General features: G+C 34.1%; 2 protein-coding genes across 2 annotated transcripts; both read right to left on the bottom strand.

Moving 5' to 3' along the window:
* Positions 1-3368: 3368 nt before the first annotated feature.
* Positions 3369-8457, bottom strand: LOC112703150 (chlorophyllide a oxygenase, chloroplastic). The gene is made up of 9 exons (XM_025754479.3): positions 8179-8457; positions 7275-7499; positions 6803-6907; positions 6395-6670; positions 5887-6034; positions 5499-5683; positions 5281-5393; positions 4470-4764; positions 3369-3970 (listed from the first exon to the last, which is right to left on the bottom strand). The coding sequence occupies exons 1-9, from the start codon at positions 8251-8253 to the stop codon at positions 3806-3808; spliced, it is 1587 nt and encodes a 528-aa protein (XP_025610264.1). The 5' UTR covers positions 8254-8457; the 3' UTR covers positions 3369-3805.
* A 1075-nt stretch (positions 8458-9532) lies between these two features.
* Positions 9533-10000, bottom strand: LOC140174371 (uncharacterized). The gene has a single exon (XM_072198816.1). The coding sequence runs from the start codon at positions 9998-10000 to the stop codon at positions 9533-9535; it is 468 nt and encodes a 155-aa protein (XP_072054917.1).
* Positions 10001-14298: the final 4298 nt, after the last annotated feature.

Below are 14298 nucleotides of genomic sequence, written 5' to 3'. Positions count from 1 at the left end.
TGAATCTTATTAGAAACTAAATCAGTTTTTTGCTTAACCTCTTCAATTAATCGATTGACCAAGGAATTGACAACTGTTTAATTGAAGAGAAATTGAGAAACCAAGGAATTGAAAATTAGTTAATAAAGATTTGTCATGAAAAGATCTTTGCATGCTTCAAAATAGGTGAACAAGGATTGATTTTCGTAAGAACTTAAACATCTTTGAATCCCTTGACTCTCACCATCATTGTCTTCTCTCAATCAACATTTAAGTTCACTGTCCCTCAAGCATTCAAGCACTCAAGGTTTCAAACAGGAAACAATCTTGCCTCTCATCAATTCAAGTTTTATTGATCTAATTAAGTATTTAATCTGATATTTACTTGTTCAATCCTTTAATCCTCGTAAAAACGATATCCATTCACCGTGCTATTAGTTGAACGATCCAATATATTTGTTAATATCCGTGAATTTTAATTTTTGCTCATCAATGGGAACTAATAAGAAAAATTGACCAAATGGTTTACTTTTTAGACACATAACTACTGTCTATAGAAGACTACTATTTATTATAGACATACTTTTTATATTATTCAAAAAGCAATGCATTATTATTATTATTATTATTATTATTATTATTATTATTATTATTATTATTATTATTAATGTTGTAATGTAATGTAAGGACTTGCAAGAACTTGATGATGTTGCTGGCTCCAAAGATTGAGAGCGGTGGTGAACTTGGCAGGTTGAGTTGGCGGAAAATAAGGGGCAACACACATTTTTCTGTGCTTTTTCTCATGGGGTTTCTCTTGTTGTAACTATTGAAAGGGAAAAAAATGGAAGATTACATAATTGAGAAAATAAATTAGAAAAATAATAATTATAAATATATATAATCAAGATTTTAAGAAAAATAAAAGTCATTGTTATAAAAATTATAATAAATAAATAACAAAATAATTAAAAATATATTTATTTCTTTATAAAAAAATTTAATTTTTTTCTTAAATATTATAATATTAATCCTTCTTAAAAATTTTAATATTAAATTTTTTTTAATAATTAAATTTTACTAACCGTCCTTTAAAATAATTTTTACTAATATATATATATATGCCTCAATCAAATGTTACAGCATGACGTCAAAGAAAATAACTAAATTATAGTCCAAAACACAGAAATTATTATATACATAGAAAAGAGATGGATAATTTTATTGAATATTGGTGTTTAGGGTGCTTTGCAAGAATATGGAAGTGTCAGAGACACAGTTTTAACACGTATTCAACATGTTAACTTTTTAAAAAAATTGATACAGCTTTTACAGAAATTCCAAGCAGAAATACGCAGAGATTCGCCACTTGTCGAGTCAAGATCACCACGCACCTTGCATGTTGAAGGTACAGAGATTCCTTGCTTGTTTTCAACATCCCTTTCACAGAAATTTACGACCACATTTTGAGCATGCATGCAACACGCGTCCTACATATTGCAGTAGCAGAGAATTTGAGCCAGCGTCCCAGCCACGTGTCGTTCCCCTGGGCAACACGCACCCTGCGTGTTGACCGCTTGGCAGGGTGGTCTCCATGCACCCGACATCATGCTTCAGGAAAGCTAAGGAAGGGTTTCGTTGAAGGCTTTAAAAGGGAGATGGGAGAAGGTTTTGTTGTTGGTTTTCATTTCATTCATGTACGGTTTGGTGAGAGGGTTGAGAGGGTTTTGATTGTTATTAAGAGAGAAAGAGAGTGATATTTTTTATAAGTGAGAGTGAGATTAAGTAGTGTGTTAATTGAAAAAATGGTACGTGATTATACATATGCAAAAGATCACGTTAATTATTTGGGATAGCCTAATTATGTAAGTTTAGTATTTTTGTTAATTTAAAATTTTATATTTAAATTATATTATTATTAGTGTAATTATTTGAATTAATATTATTATTAGCAGTTGTAGTGAATTAACAAATTTACAAATTTTTTTATTGAAATTATTTAATAAGATAGTTTTTTCAATTTTTTTATCAGCTATTCTATTATGATGTTACTATTAATTAGAAATAATATCATTTTAATTTATCAAGTAATATGTAAACTTAATAAATAATATAAGCCATTTTTTTTTGAATTTTTTGTAATTATATATTTATTTTCTGTTATAAAATTATTACTGTATTTTAAGTTGCATAAGTAGTTTTTATTTTCTTTTATGAAAGTGAAGTTAATTTTTAATTTAATATTTAATATATTATATTATAATTTTGCTGCTTTATGTTTTTGGTTGTCCTATATCAGATTAACAGAAATATTTTGTCCCATAAGCTTGATAAGTCAGATACGTGACATTTGACGGTTGACCAGACTTTACAAATAACGGGATTCTACCATGTATCAAAAGTAGGACAGATCAGAGGACATTTCACCTTAGTATTTGTTCTTGTGGAAAGGTGGAGGCCAAAGACTCATTCCTTCGTATTGCCAGCCGGTGGGATTACAGTGACACTGGAGAACGTGTTACACATATTTGGCCTATCAATTGATGGAGAGGTTGTGAACGGTTGATCCATCAAAACAAAATTAAGAAAACATACTACCCACTGTCTCATGTACCTATGTTCGCATATTCGGAAAACTCCGGTGCATGCATAGGCATCAAGATCCAAGCTACCATAAAAGGTGGAACGTCGATCGGTTGACTAACTACGGGTGGAACCACTAAAGTTTCTGTGACTGCCCCACCTCCTCCATCGAGCTCCTCGTCCTCATCATCGGCTTCATATGTTGCACCTGAGTTTGCTGGTGAATATGAAACATCCGCTGAATACTTGTTTCGTCCACGATCGGCATAATCTCAAACAATACCAGGCCGCAAAATACAATAATTGGACTCCGATAGAGAATGTTGCTCATTCTCTTTAAAATATCACTCTATATGCTCTAACAGAGCCCGTATTGTAGTTCTGCAAACGTTATAGTATACAGAACTACAAACGAAAATGTGCTCTCACAAGCAAAACTCGCGTCCTCATACGTATTAAGTATAACCTCACCGTTGTGGTAAACTACTATATTTGCAGTGCGCTCCATGACACCAACAGTAGAGGAAAACACCTCTCTTGCAATGTAGTAAAATGATAATGAGCTCCTATTGCAAAGCCATCCAACCAGCATCTGCCACTTGTCCAACACATAGGATGTGTGTTGCCTCCATGCCTAACACGTGTCCAACACGCAGAGTGCTGTGTACTAAGGTTGCCCGCCATGTGTCAATCATGGATGCTGTGTACTAAGTTAGCACGCAATCTCTCCAACGTCTACCCACCTATATATACACAAAAAAAACTCCATTTCCAAGTAAAGCTCACCTCTTTTTTCCATATTAAAATTCTTTAGCCCCCAAAACAATCATGTATTCTGAATTAATATTGGACTAAAATGATGTTTCATACAACAAAGTACAAACCCTTTATTAACAAAGGGTGTGAGATAAAGGCACCATCTGAAATGGTGAAGATATATCAGAGGAGAAAAATGGATTTGATACTGTACAAAACTCCAAAAGAAAAGGTCGGTCAAGACTCAACGGTACACAGTCCTGCCATTTTAGAAAGACAACCTCTGAACAATTTTAACAGTTCCCGGATGGCCTTTTTGATGTTGATGGAGGAGACAGCAGCCGACAGTATCACCTTAAAGGCCTTTTTTGATGCAGAGTTGTCCAAGAGCCTTGACATTAAAAGAGAGAAAAAGTATCCATGTTGTGGATCTAAGAAGCATCCCTGACTTTTAGATTAATAATGCTTAGTTTAACTTGTTATTATAGGTCTATCTACTAAAGGGTAGCTGTTTCGCTCCTCGCTCCACGGCATCTCGCCATATTCTGTACCTTACCCCAAGCTTGTCATACGATACCGGCCAATTCCATACATTTGCACCACTGTTCATCCGCTCTTGCTGACCCAGCACTAACCGTAGATCCTCATTTAAAACCTTGAATGAGAAATATCAACAGATCAGCAAGCAAAGTTAAAACTAAGATTAATCAGAACAGTAGATGGAAAAATTAATCATGCATTGTGTAAATTGCTTGCGTACATAAATAGCCATAGTCCATTAGTGTAGAAGAAAACTGAAAAAGTTAATAATTAAGAACCTATTTGTTTCCCTGGAATGAATGCTTCTCTAACCAATAGTTTTTTCCTTTTTCCTTTTTTCCCCCCCAAAAAAAGAATTCAATCACCAATTTATTAATTTTTTTTCCGAAAGGAATTCGATCAATTGTGATTTATAAGCAGAGAATTGTGTTTTGGAATGTCATACATAAATACTACATACTAGTTCCATATTTTTGTTGCATCCTTTTGGACCTTAAATACCACAAAGTATAAGGACTTCCATGATAAAATCTATTTTTGTCCCATTAGGGAATTAATTCTGTCTATCTGGCTCAAACATGATTAACTATTAAAGATTTGAGAAGCACTCTTACCTGTTCTGCAAAATGCTTCCATAGATATTGCATAAAAGGAACATGCTTTAGAAAAGGAGCAAAATCCAGCGACATTCTGTACAGTAGTCTTGTTTTTTGTTTTGATGATGGTAAGCAAACATGAAGTTGGTGCAGATGTGTGGCGCATTGACTGGTGTTTTGTCCCTCGAGTTTCCCAGGCTTTGAAATTCCAATCGTCGATAGAACCATGCAAGGTGGCCGAAATTCCATATCAATTGGATAGGGATCCCAGTACCCTTGCAGACCAGATCCAGGTGTCAAAAATTTCACCAAGCTGTAATTTCAAATTAAAACAAATTGACTCAGAAATATATTTGACTAGAAAAAGCGGTGAGTAATAATTAAAAAGCTTAACCACTCAGTTTGCCCATAATTCAAGTATGGAAGCATGGCATCTTGACTATACAAGATAACAAGGCCTCGACCCATGAAAAATTACACTCCAGCACATTGCAATGAAGTTTCCAAGAGAAAGCATTGACAATACAGGTTAAATAATTTTAGGAGCAACAACTAGTCTCGGTTATCGGATCCTTGCGAAGGACGAAAATTTCATTTCTTTATATTATTCGCTTTATATTTTTCCTCCCTTTTTTGAGCAGTGTTTTCTAGAGACCAAAGAGTCTAAGTAAAATTGGAGAAAGGAAAGGTGTTTTTTGATCTATTTGTTGAAATGAGTTGAGCTATTACATCCTGGAAGGCATTTTGATTCTTTCATCACTTTTATCGTTCACTTGTTACCTCTTGACAATTGCTATTAGTTGTAAGGGTATATAAATTATAAACAAACCTTGGGACACTCCATCCCTTAGCAAAGGTTGAAGTGTGTGTGAACGGGGCATGTGCGAGATCCAAAAGGTTGTCCAAAAGTAACCCATGTTCAATTGGAAGTTCCATGACAATCTGCCACATAAGATAAACACATCAAGTCTTGTTAATTAAAAAATCAGAATTCTTGCTTATTGCATCTCAATACATAATGGGATATACATCAAACTGACATCATACCTCGGCATGAACTTGGAACCCAGGAGGAGGTAATAAAGATGGAAGTGTGGCTGATGGGGGGTCATTGCCAGGCCAAATCCAGATCATACCCTCTTTTTCGAAACATGGAACTGACTTTATCTTCACATTAAGCAGTCGAGTGGATGGCATTTTCTCACATTTTCCAGTGGTGGTGTACTCCCAACCTGATATCCAACCATTATGTGATTTAAGAATCCATCAACTTTAAAGCACATAAATAGGTTGGTCATGTCATGTGATATTTTGTCCCATATATTATGCGAAACAGGAAAAGAGCATATAATTTCTAGGATGTAATCAAGTTAGTAAACAACAAGTGATCTAAATAAATGGCATAAATATTCATTTTTCCTCAGTGACCACTAACCATGATAGGGACATTGGATACGACCCTCATTTACAGAACCAAGGTGTAGAGGACATGATCTGTGTGCGCAGGTATTCTGAACGCATCCAGGTTTCCCATCTTTCCCTCTGAAGATAACCCATGGTTCCTCAAAACATTCTATAGGGATCTGACATAGAAAAGAAGCAACACTACTTGTAAGACTTACCGTTCAGATTAGTGGGGGATACACAACACTACTTGAAAGACTTCCCATTCAGATCAGAGTGGGATAGACTAGGGTAGCTAAATGGAATGCAATTTGAGTATAAAACTTGAGTTCAATTCCCTTGTAAATTGAAAAGAAAACGGAAAATATAAACAGAAATATCGCAGGATTTTCCAAATGCTTTACTGTTATTTGATGAAAAACTATTTCTGACATCAATCATTATAATTTCCAATCGTGCTTAATGATTGAAATATATTGCACAAAAATAAACCTAATATATGATATTGTTTTTAGTGTATATGGAACTTATGGACTTACCATGGTATCATGTTTTAGGTCAGTAGTGAAAGCAACAGGATACCAGAAATTCTTCAAGTTGGGATGGAATGACTGAACCGGACCTGATACATTCAAGCTTTTTCGGGGCGGCCTTTTCTTTTCTTCATTGAAAGATTTCGCAGATGTACTCGGCGAAGAAGATGCCTCGGAAACTTCTGTTGTGCTTCTACTTTGAAGCAGCCTATCATTTACTAATTCTTCCATGAAAGCTAGTTTTTCTAAAGCAGTTGAAACCCTTGCTTCAGATACATGGACCTGGGTTTATTCATTTCCAATAAACAAATAACAGATTAATATATAATGGACAAGATCCTAGCAAATTGATGCTCAAAAGGCATCTAAATTTCAAGCTGTGCTAACTTTTCTCTTGTTGCTAACATCTTATACCTGTCTGTGTGCTTCTGCTAATTCATCTTGCAACTCTGCTAGCTCCTTTTTCATTGTGCCAATTGATTTGTATTCGCGTGCTAGAGGATTAAGAACTTCCACTACCTACACCAATATTTTATGGAGACATTGTCAGCATGCCAATGGCAAGGTTTATCCAAAATCTCACAATATTTACATAAAAAATGCCATAATCCTTTCAAGCATCAAATTTCAATAAAACTGTAGACTTTTAATTTCTTCCTTGGCAAAAAACAAGAAAGACAAAACCATAGCTTGTGATTTCAAATGACAAATTTCAAACGACGAATTTGTCTCTCACTATCTGGAAAAAGGTAACAAACTTGTCTCTCACGGACGACGGTTTCAACTCCTAAAAGACTACTTTGTCCCTCATGTTTTTGGTGAGGATGAATAGGGGATTTAATCTAGTTCTAAAGTATATAGAATAATATAAGTGAACTACTGGAACCTTTTCATGGAGGAGCATGATGGTAAGCACATCTTGCCGAGCTCGCCAATCACAGTACTGAAGATCATATCTTGCCACTTCTAAGGCTTGATATACATCCAAAAACTTTCCTTTATAATGTGGGACTTTTGATCTCGGATCCTCCACGTCAAAGATTGCACTCCATGCATTCTTCTTTTCTACTTCTCCGAATACAGCAAGCACGCTGAATTTACCTTTCAAACCCTGAAAATTTTATATACCAACTGAAATTTAAGCTACTTATTATTCCCTCAGCTACAAATAAGAGGCCGTAAATTGTAGCATTTACAGAGAAGAAACTTTCTATAGCTCATACACAGCAGCAAAATGAGCTTCTACAGAGGTATAACATTTATTTTTTATTTGTTATCTTTTTAGTGCCCATAATGGCACTGATTAAGGAACCATAAGAAAAAAAATTGCATTGAAAATAGTAAAAGTACTTGAAATCTTTCTATTTCTGGATTCCTCAACAAATTCTTCGCCAAAGCTATCAGAAAATTGTAATCAATGGCAAATACAGGGAAAACGACAAGTACAGCATGCTAATTTTTTTTTTTTGAAATTTCCTTTTTACATAACAGCAATAAAGATTGAAATAATGCATATACCACACATACCTCTCGCCAATATCGCATGCCAAAAATTAAAATAAAACAAAAAACTAACATGAATCTTTGTGTAGTTTAGTCTCCCCCAACAAGTTTCCCTCTACTTGTCTAGTATGCAACCTTCTAAAATTAACTTCACCTCGTTTAAGATTTTAAAGACTAGTTTCATTTTCAAGAACAAGCACCAAAAAAGTACAAAGCCAGTAGCAAAACAAAAGAAAAAATTCAAATTCAAAATCAAATTACAAAAAATAAAATAAAATAAAGCATACCTTTTTGCTGTCAAGTTTGGCTGTTCTACAGAAGATTGGCAGAGTGAGAGCTGAAGCAGTTGCTATGGCGTTCATGGCGGTGCAAGGTTTAGAAAACAGAAAGAGAGAGAAAGAAAGAGAAGGAGAAAACGAAAGGAAACATTAATGACCGAGATTCAACTTTGAGCTAGGATTTTGTTTTGTTGATAAGAGGTTGGTGTTTCGCGCGATCTCAGTTTGCCTCCCTCGGTGCGCCACGTGGCAGTGCGTTTCCACATTGGTTTCTATTTGGCAGCAGCTACGTCCACACAGCTGTTTGGGGTTCTCATAGTATCTTGAAAATGTGGGTCCATCACACGTTGCCAGCTCGGATTGGGAAGATATCTTCTCTATCCTCTCGGCGCTCAGTCTATTGTCCCTTTATCTCTGAATTTTTTATTTTTTTCAATTTTTCTTTTCCTTAAAAAGCTTTTATATAAACTTCATTTTAATTCCTCTAAAGATTGGGTTTATGACAAAAATGGTTTTCAAAGATTGTATTGAGATCGTAGCGTAATTTTGTCTGAATTTTTAACGGTTATAATTTTATTTTATTTAGCACTAAATTTTTTAATGAAAAAATAACAATTTATATGAAAGTTGGTGCAATATATATGACAATATATTATGTACAAAAATATTGTTTATACTACAAAATTAGCTAACATTTATTATTATAAAAAACTAATGTATGAACCGTACCCAATACGAAAAAATTTATAAAAATAAAAAATATATTTTTCAATATTTTAAAAAAATACACAAAACAATTACTATTTTAAAAAATTTATAAAATTATTATCAAAATTAAAGTTTAACTTAAAAATATTGAGTAATTATCATTTTATATTTTTTTTAAGTGAAATAATTATATATTTTTCTCAATACATAATTTAAAATAAAATTAAAATATTTACATTATAATCTATTTTTTTAAAGAATTTTTTATAAACAATATTGATGGTTGAATTTGCTACATTTCTATGTGATTCATAAGTAAAACTTTTAAATATCTCTTACTCTTAACTCTTGAAAGTGCTACATATAGTTGGTCATGTGTAAAAATTGGTTTGGACAAGTACAATCCAACATCAGATAAAGTTTATCCCTAAGACTTATTAATTGTCATAGCAAACGATACTATTTATGGGGAATTGTCTTCGTTGAAATCTAATTGGGACAGTTTCATTTGTTGGTACCATATTCATTCTTGGAATCAAATCAATATGACCAATGTTATTACCCGTTAAGACTTCACATTCTATGACATGATTTCCAAGCTTCCTAACTTGTAACCTTGTGCCATTACAAACACCACTGGATTGGTCAATATTTCTCATAAACATGCCGGAACACCAACCATGAGTATTAATTTATGTAAAGGAAAACCAGAACAATTTATGCTATTCAGTAATTCAGGACCATAGAGATCTAGTTGATTCTCCATATTCCCTTTATCCATACATATTAAATCCGAACTAAGATATAATTTTTCCCCTCCAAGAATGATAGCCATTAGATGGTTGTTGACCTTTTCAACGATGTCAAGCGTCGGAACTAGTATAGTTCTTGCTTTGAAAAAATCATTTGAAGACATGTTTTCTAAAATATTTGGATAAGAAAAATGAACCGACTCATCAAATGTTTGGTCCGAAGAAGGAATAACAATATCTTCTGGAAGACATATCTCAGTTTCACCATCTATATTGTCACCTATTAGATCATCACTAACTTTCAATAACCACTCACCAAATTGCTTTGTCTCATCATAATCTAAAGCAGTTGTCCCTATAGAGAGTCTCATATTTTTTGTTAGTTTGATCACCTGACAAAACTTTCAAAGGTAAGACGAATTCACGGTTGAATGAATGATATCTTGTCTCGATCCTCGTGGAATGACAGGAAGGATTTGTCTAAAGTCTCCACCTAATACAACTAATTTTCTCCAAAGGACAAATTTTTGTTATATGTTAGAGAAAACCTTATGATATCACCCAAGCATTTATCAAGTGCTTCATAGCAGTATCTACTAACCATTGGAGCCTCATCCCAAATTATAAGTTTGGCTTTCAACAGTAGTATTGCTTGAGAAAAACCAGGTTTGATGTTACATACAGAACCCTCAGTTATATTCAGCGATATTTTGAACCTTGAGTATGTCGTTCTTCCATTGGAAAGAAGTAAAGATGCAATACCACTTGAAGAACGTTTAACACAATATCACCCCTTGAGCGAATCTTAGCGGACATAAGGTTCTAGAAAAATATTTTTCCAGTACCCCCATGACCATACACAAAGAAAAAACCCCTTTTATCATAATACACAGCTGTAACAATTTTATCGAATGTATATTTCTACTCAGGTGTTGTGATGGCTAATATGTCTGAGGCATTTTTCTTTAACTCATCCCTGTTAAAGTTTAGCTCTTCCCTGATAACCCTTTCAGTTAACAAAGAACTATCAACTTCAGTTGCTAAAGGCAAAGGAGGATAGTATTTAAAGGTTTTACCATAGGAATGTAAGATCTTGTTTATATCCATTAAGCACAACTGCTTAATCTTATCATTTGACATGGTTAACTCTATGCTTAATCTTATCATTTGACATGGTTAATTCTGCATATTATACGATACTTTAAAAATTCAATTAAACTAAAAATATTATCAATAATGAAGGACTTTTATAATTGCAATTAATAAAAACTCACCCCTCATGTTCATCACGGTTCTTTGTCGATACAAAATATCATCTGAGAGTTCATGCCAACATCTATCCCAGACATGTTCTGGTCTTGAGATATTGTTGGATATTAATAGAATGACAAATAACCTCCTAACATATGATCCTGAGGCCCACGAGCTTGCTTCCTTAATTGCATCCATGAATTCTCTATCATCTTGCAAGAGTCCAAGAGCGAAGCATGCATCTCTATAAGTAGCATAAATTATTCCTCCTACTGTTTTTATATCTCGAAAATTCATACATCCTCTAAGATTATTCAAGAGAAGCCATTGGTAATATTCTTTGGTATTTGCTGCAAAAAATTTGGTTAAAATCCCACTTTTAAGTTGCTAAATGGATTAGGCTACGAGATTTCAATTATTATGTAGCTACACATGCGTATAAAATTATTTTTTTCTAAAAAATAGAGAATAATTCTAGACTTGCATAATATATAGAGTATAGATTATAACTGTTGAAAGTTATTTGAACATTTATTTTCTAGTATAGATAAATCAAATAAAATAGACGTGGGGTATATGTTGTTAAGATTTTAAATTTAAATCATCAAATAAATAAGATCAAAATTGAATATAAACTCATTATTACCTGCAGGTACATGAGTCAACCTTCCGATTGCAAAGCCTTGCTCTCGAGAAAACCACTTTGAAGCATTGTCCTTCCAAACAAACTTGGTTGGAAACTCAGTATAAGTCAGACTTCGAGTATAGGGATATGACATGTTTGCTTCCATCCATCCCAAAAATATGGATTTGTGAGATACTGCTCTTTCGACAATATCATTCACATTAGAAGTTTCACTATAAACCACAGGTTGCTCATCCTCCAAATGGAATGGAAGTCTAATCACAAATGGTTCTTTCTCTTGAATTTTGTATCCAAATAAACGCCAGACTGTCTCACTCACCGAAATGTACCTACAATCATAGTAATTTCTAATTTCGTCAACAACTTGTGTGGCTTCTGATGAATCACCAGCATTGTATAGGATAGCCATTATGCGATCATTACCCTTGTGTACATACTTAAATAGATACTTAATAGAACTTGTTTAGCATGTGTATTCCACATTTATGTGGCACTCGAACTTGAGCAACAATTTTAGATTATACGGCACAATAAACTTATTGTCTAGTACACATTCCCTTTTTTCGCAGTTCGAGCGTTATCAGTATGCCTATATTGGGAAATCCGGCTTCATTAATGAGTATTTTCTGCCTAAACTCTTTGGGATAAAACTTTGAACATGATCCATTCTTCATGCAAGGTTAATTCTTGTTGTACGGACTACAAGGACCATGTACCATGTAATTTTGAATAGATCTGTGTAGATTTGGCCTTTCATTTTCTTCAGGAATCTCAACTGTTATATATTTGTCTATGTCATCTGATGTTTGTGGCTTGAACTCGTTACTCATTAATAAAAGGATATGTGCATGCAGAGAAGCCCTCTCTTTTGAAATTCTATAGTGCAAAAATTTGAAAATTGAAAAAAGACAAATGAGTAAAACATGACAACATAAGATTTTAATAAGGTGTCACATAAACATAGATTTACATCCCAAAATTTTGCCAAAGATTTTTTCCTATTTTAGGCCATCAATCAAACCATCAAACTTGATTTTGAAAACTCAACATAATATATCAGGGTAGTCTTCTGCCTTCAATCCAATGGGAGTCACTTCTCTTTTTATCTCATCCCATTTAAGGATACAAGTCATAGTGATAAAATAGTTAGGATATCCTGCATATCTGTAAATTACAAATGCATCTTTGCAATTATTCATCATGTACTTAGGTCCACCGGTAAAAGTACTGGAAAGTTTGCCAAGCCTTGCAGCATCTACATCTCCGTTTATAAGACTTTTGCGCAGACATTTGTATTTATCAACCCTCAACTGTGGTTGTTTACACCTAAAGAAATTTAACCTCTCTGATTCTACCATTGTGTAGGCATCCACCAGAAACTATTGGAATAATCTTCTTTGATATTAGAATTAACGGAGATTCACCCGTCCTTTTTTGTAGTCAAAAAGCAAAGAATTATCGTAAAGTGATTGTTTTGTTCTAATTTGTAGGCCTAGCAGAGACAGAATCTAATATTGCAATAAACAAACAAAACCCATCATCCCCATACAAAAACAACAATGAATACTGCAAGGCTAAATAAGATGGGTGAAAAACATCAATACGTTAGAATTTTCTAGTTTGACTCTCTATAATAATATCTCTATCTTTGCTTAGTTGCTTGACATCACCAACAATCAATGCAGGCACTTCAGATGCGGATGGCAAGTTGTATGTCCTGCCATCTGTAGTTCTTTTACTAATCAACTTAAACTTTATGTTTGTGCAATTTTCCTATTGGTACCTATCCCTTGGACAGCGAAATCTCTTTGTCAAAATATTGTATTTGTCTAGCATGTTTCTTAATATTGTAACAATTTTCCTATCTTGCTCATTTATAGCTTCATTGGAACTGTACAAAAAAATTCAATAAAATTTATGTTATTCTCTCTCACAGATAAAAAATAACTAAAATGTGTTGATTGGTTGCATGAAATTATCGAAGTGTGCCTATCCGATTATCAATATCATTTTCTGTGTCATAGATATATAGTTGGGCAAATGTTGGTCACAGGCCCGAGTTTAAAAATTGGAGGAGCGGTCCCATTGTTCACCCACGGTCAATTTTTTAGGCCATTGATGTAAAACAAAACATTGAATTAAATGTCCTTATATTTTTCAGGAAATAAATACTTTTTTGATCTCCTTTAGAATGAAGCTGAATGAGCTCATTAAGAGTGATAAACCACTATTTTATGGTTTATCTTGTGTTTAATTGAGTAGTTTTTATCAAGTCTTTACCCACTTATTCATATGATTTGCATGGCTTCACAACTCCTTCTTAGTCTTGATCTATGGTTGAAAACTTGCTTCCTAGAAGTATTTAATTTGTGTATTTTAATTCTCCTTTATACCATTCGATGCCGTGATCTGTGTGTTAAGTGTTTCAAGCTTTATAGGGCAGGAATGGCTTAGAGGATGGAGAGGAAGCTTGCAAAAAATGGAAGGAACACAAGAAACTAAGGAGATAACCAGCGAGTGCACGCATGGCTCACGCGTGCGTGTGACATGGAGAAAATTGCAGTGACGTGTGCGCGTTCCTGATGCGTACGCGTGGATTGGAGTTTTGCAATATGACGCGAGCGCGTGCTTGACGCGAACGCGTGACACGCCAAAACGACCAGCGATGCGAACACGTGACTGACGCGTACGCGTGACATGCGCGATCTGCAGAATTAATAGAAAACACTGGGGGCGATTTTGGGCCGTGTTTTGACTCAGTTTTCAGCCCAG

The sequence above is a fragment of the Arachis hypogaea genome, chromosome 7 (genome assembly GCF_003086295.3).
Source record: "Arachis hypogaea cultivar Tifrunner chromosome 7, arahy.Tifrunner.gnm2.J5K5, whole genome shotgun sequence".
Taxonomy (NCBI): Eukaryota; Viridiplantae; Streptophyta; class Magnoliopsida; order Fabales; family Fabaceae; genus Arachis; species Arachis hypogaea.
This window is presented reverse-complemented; position numbering and strand designations above follow the sequence as displayed.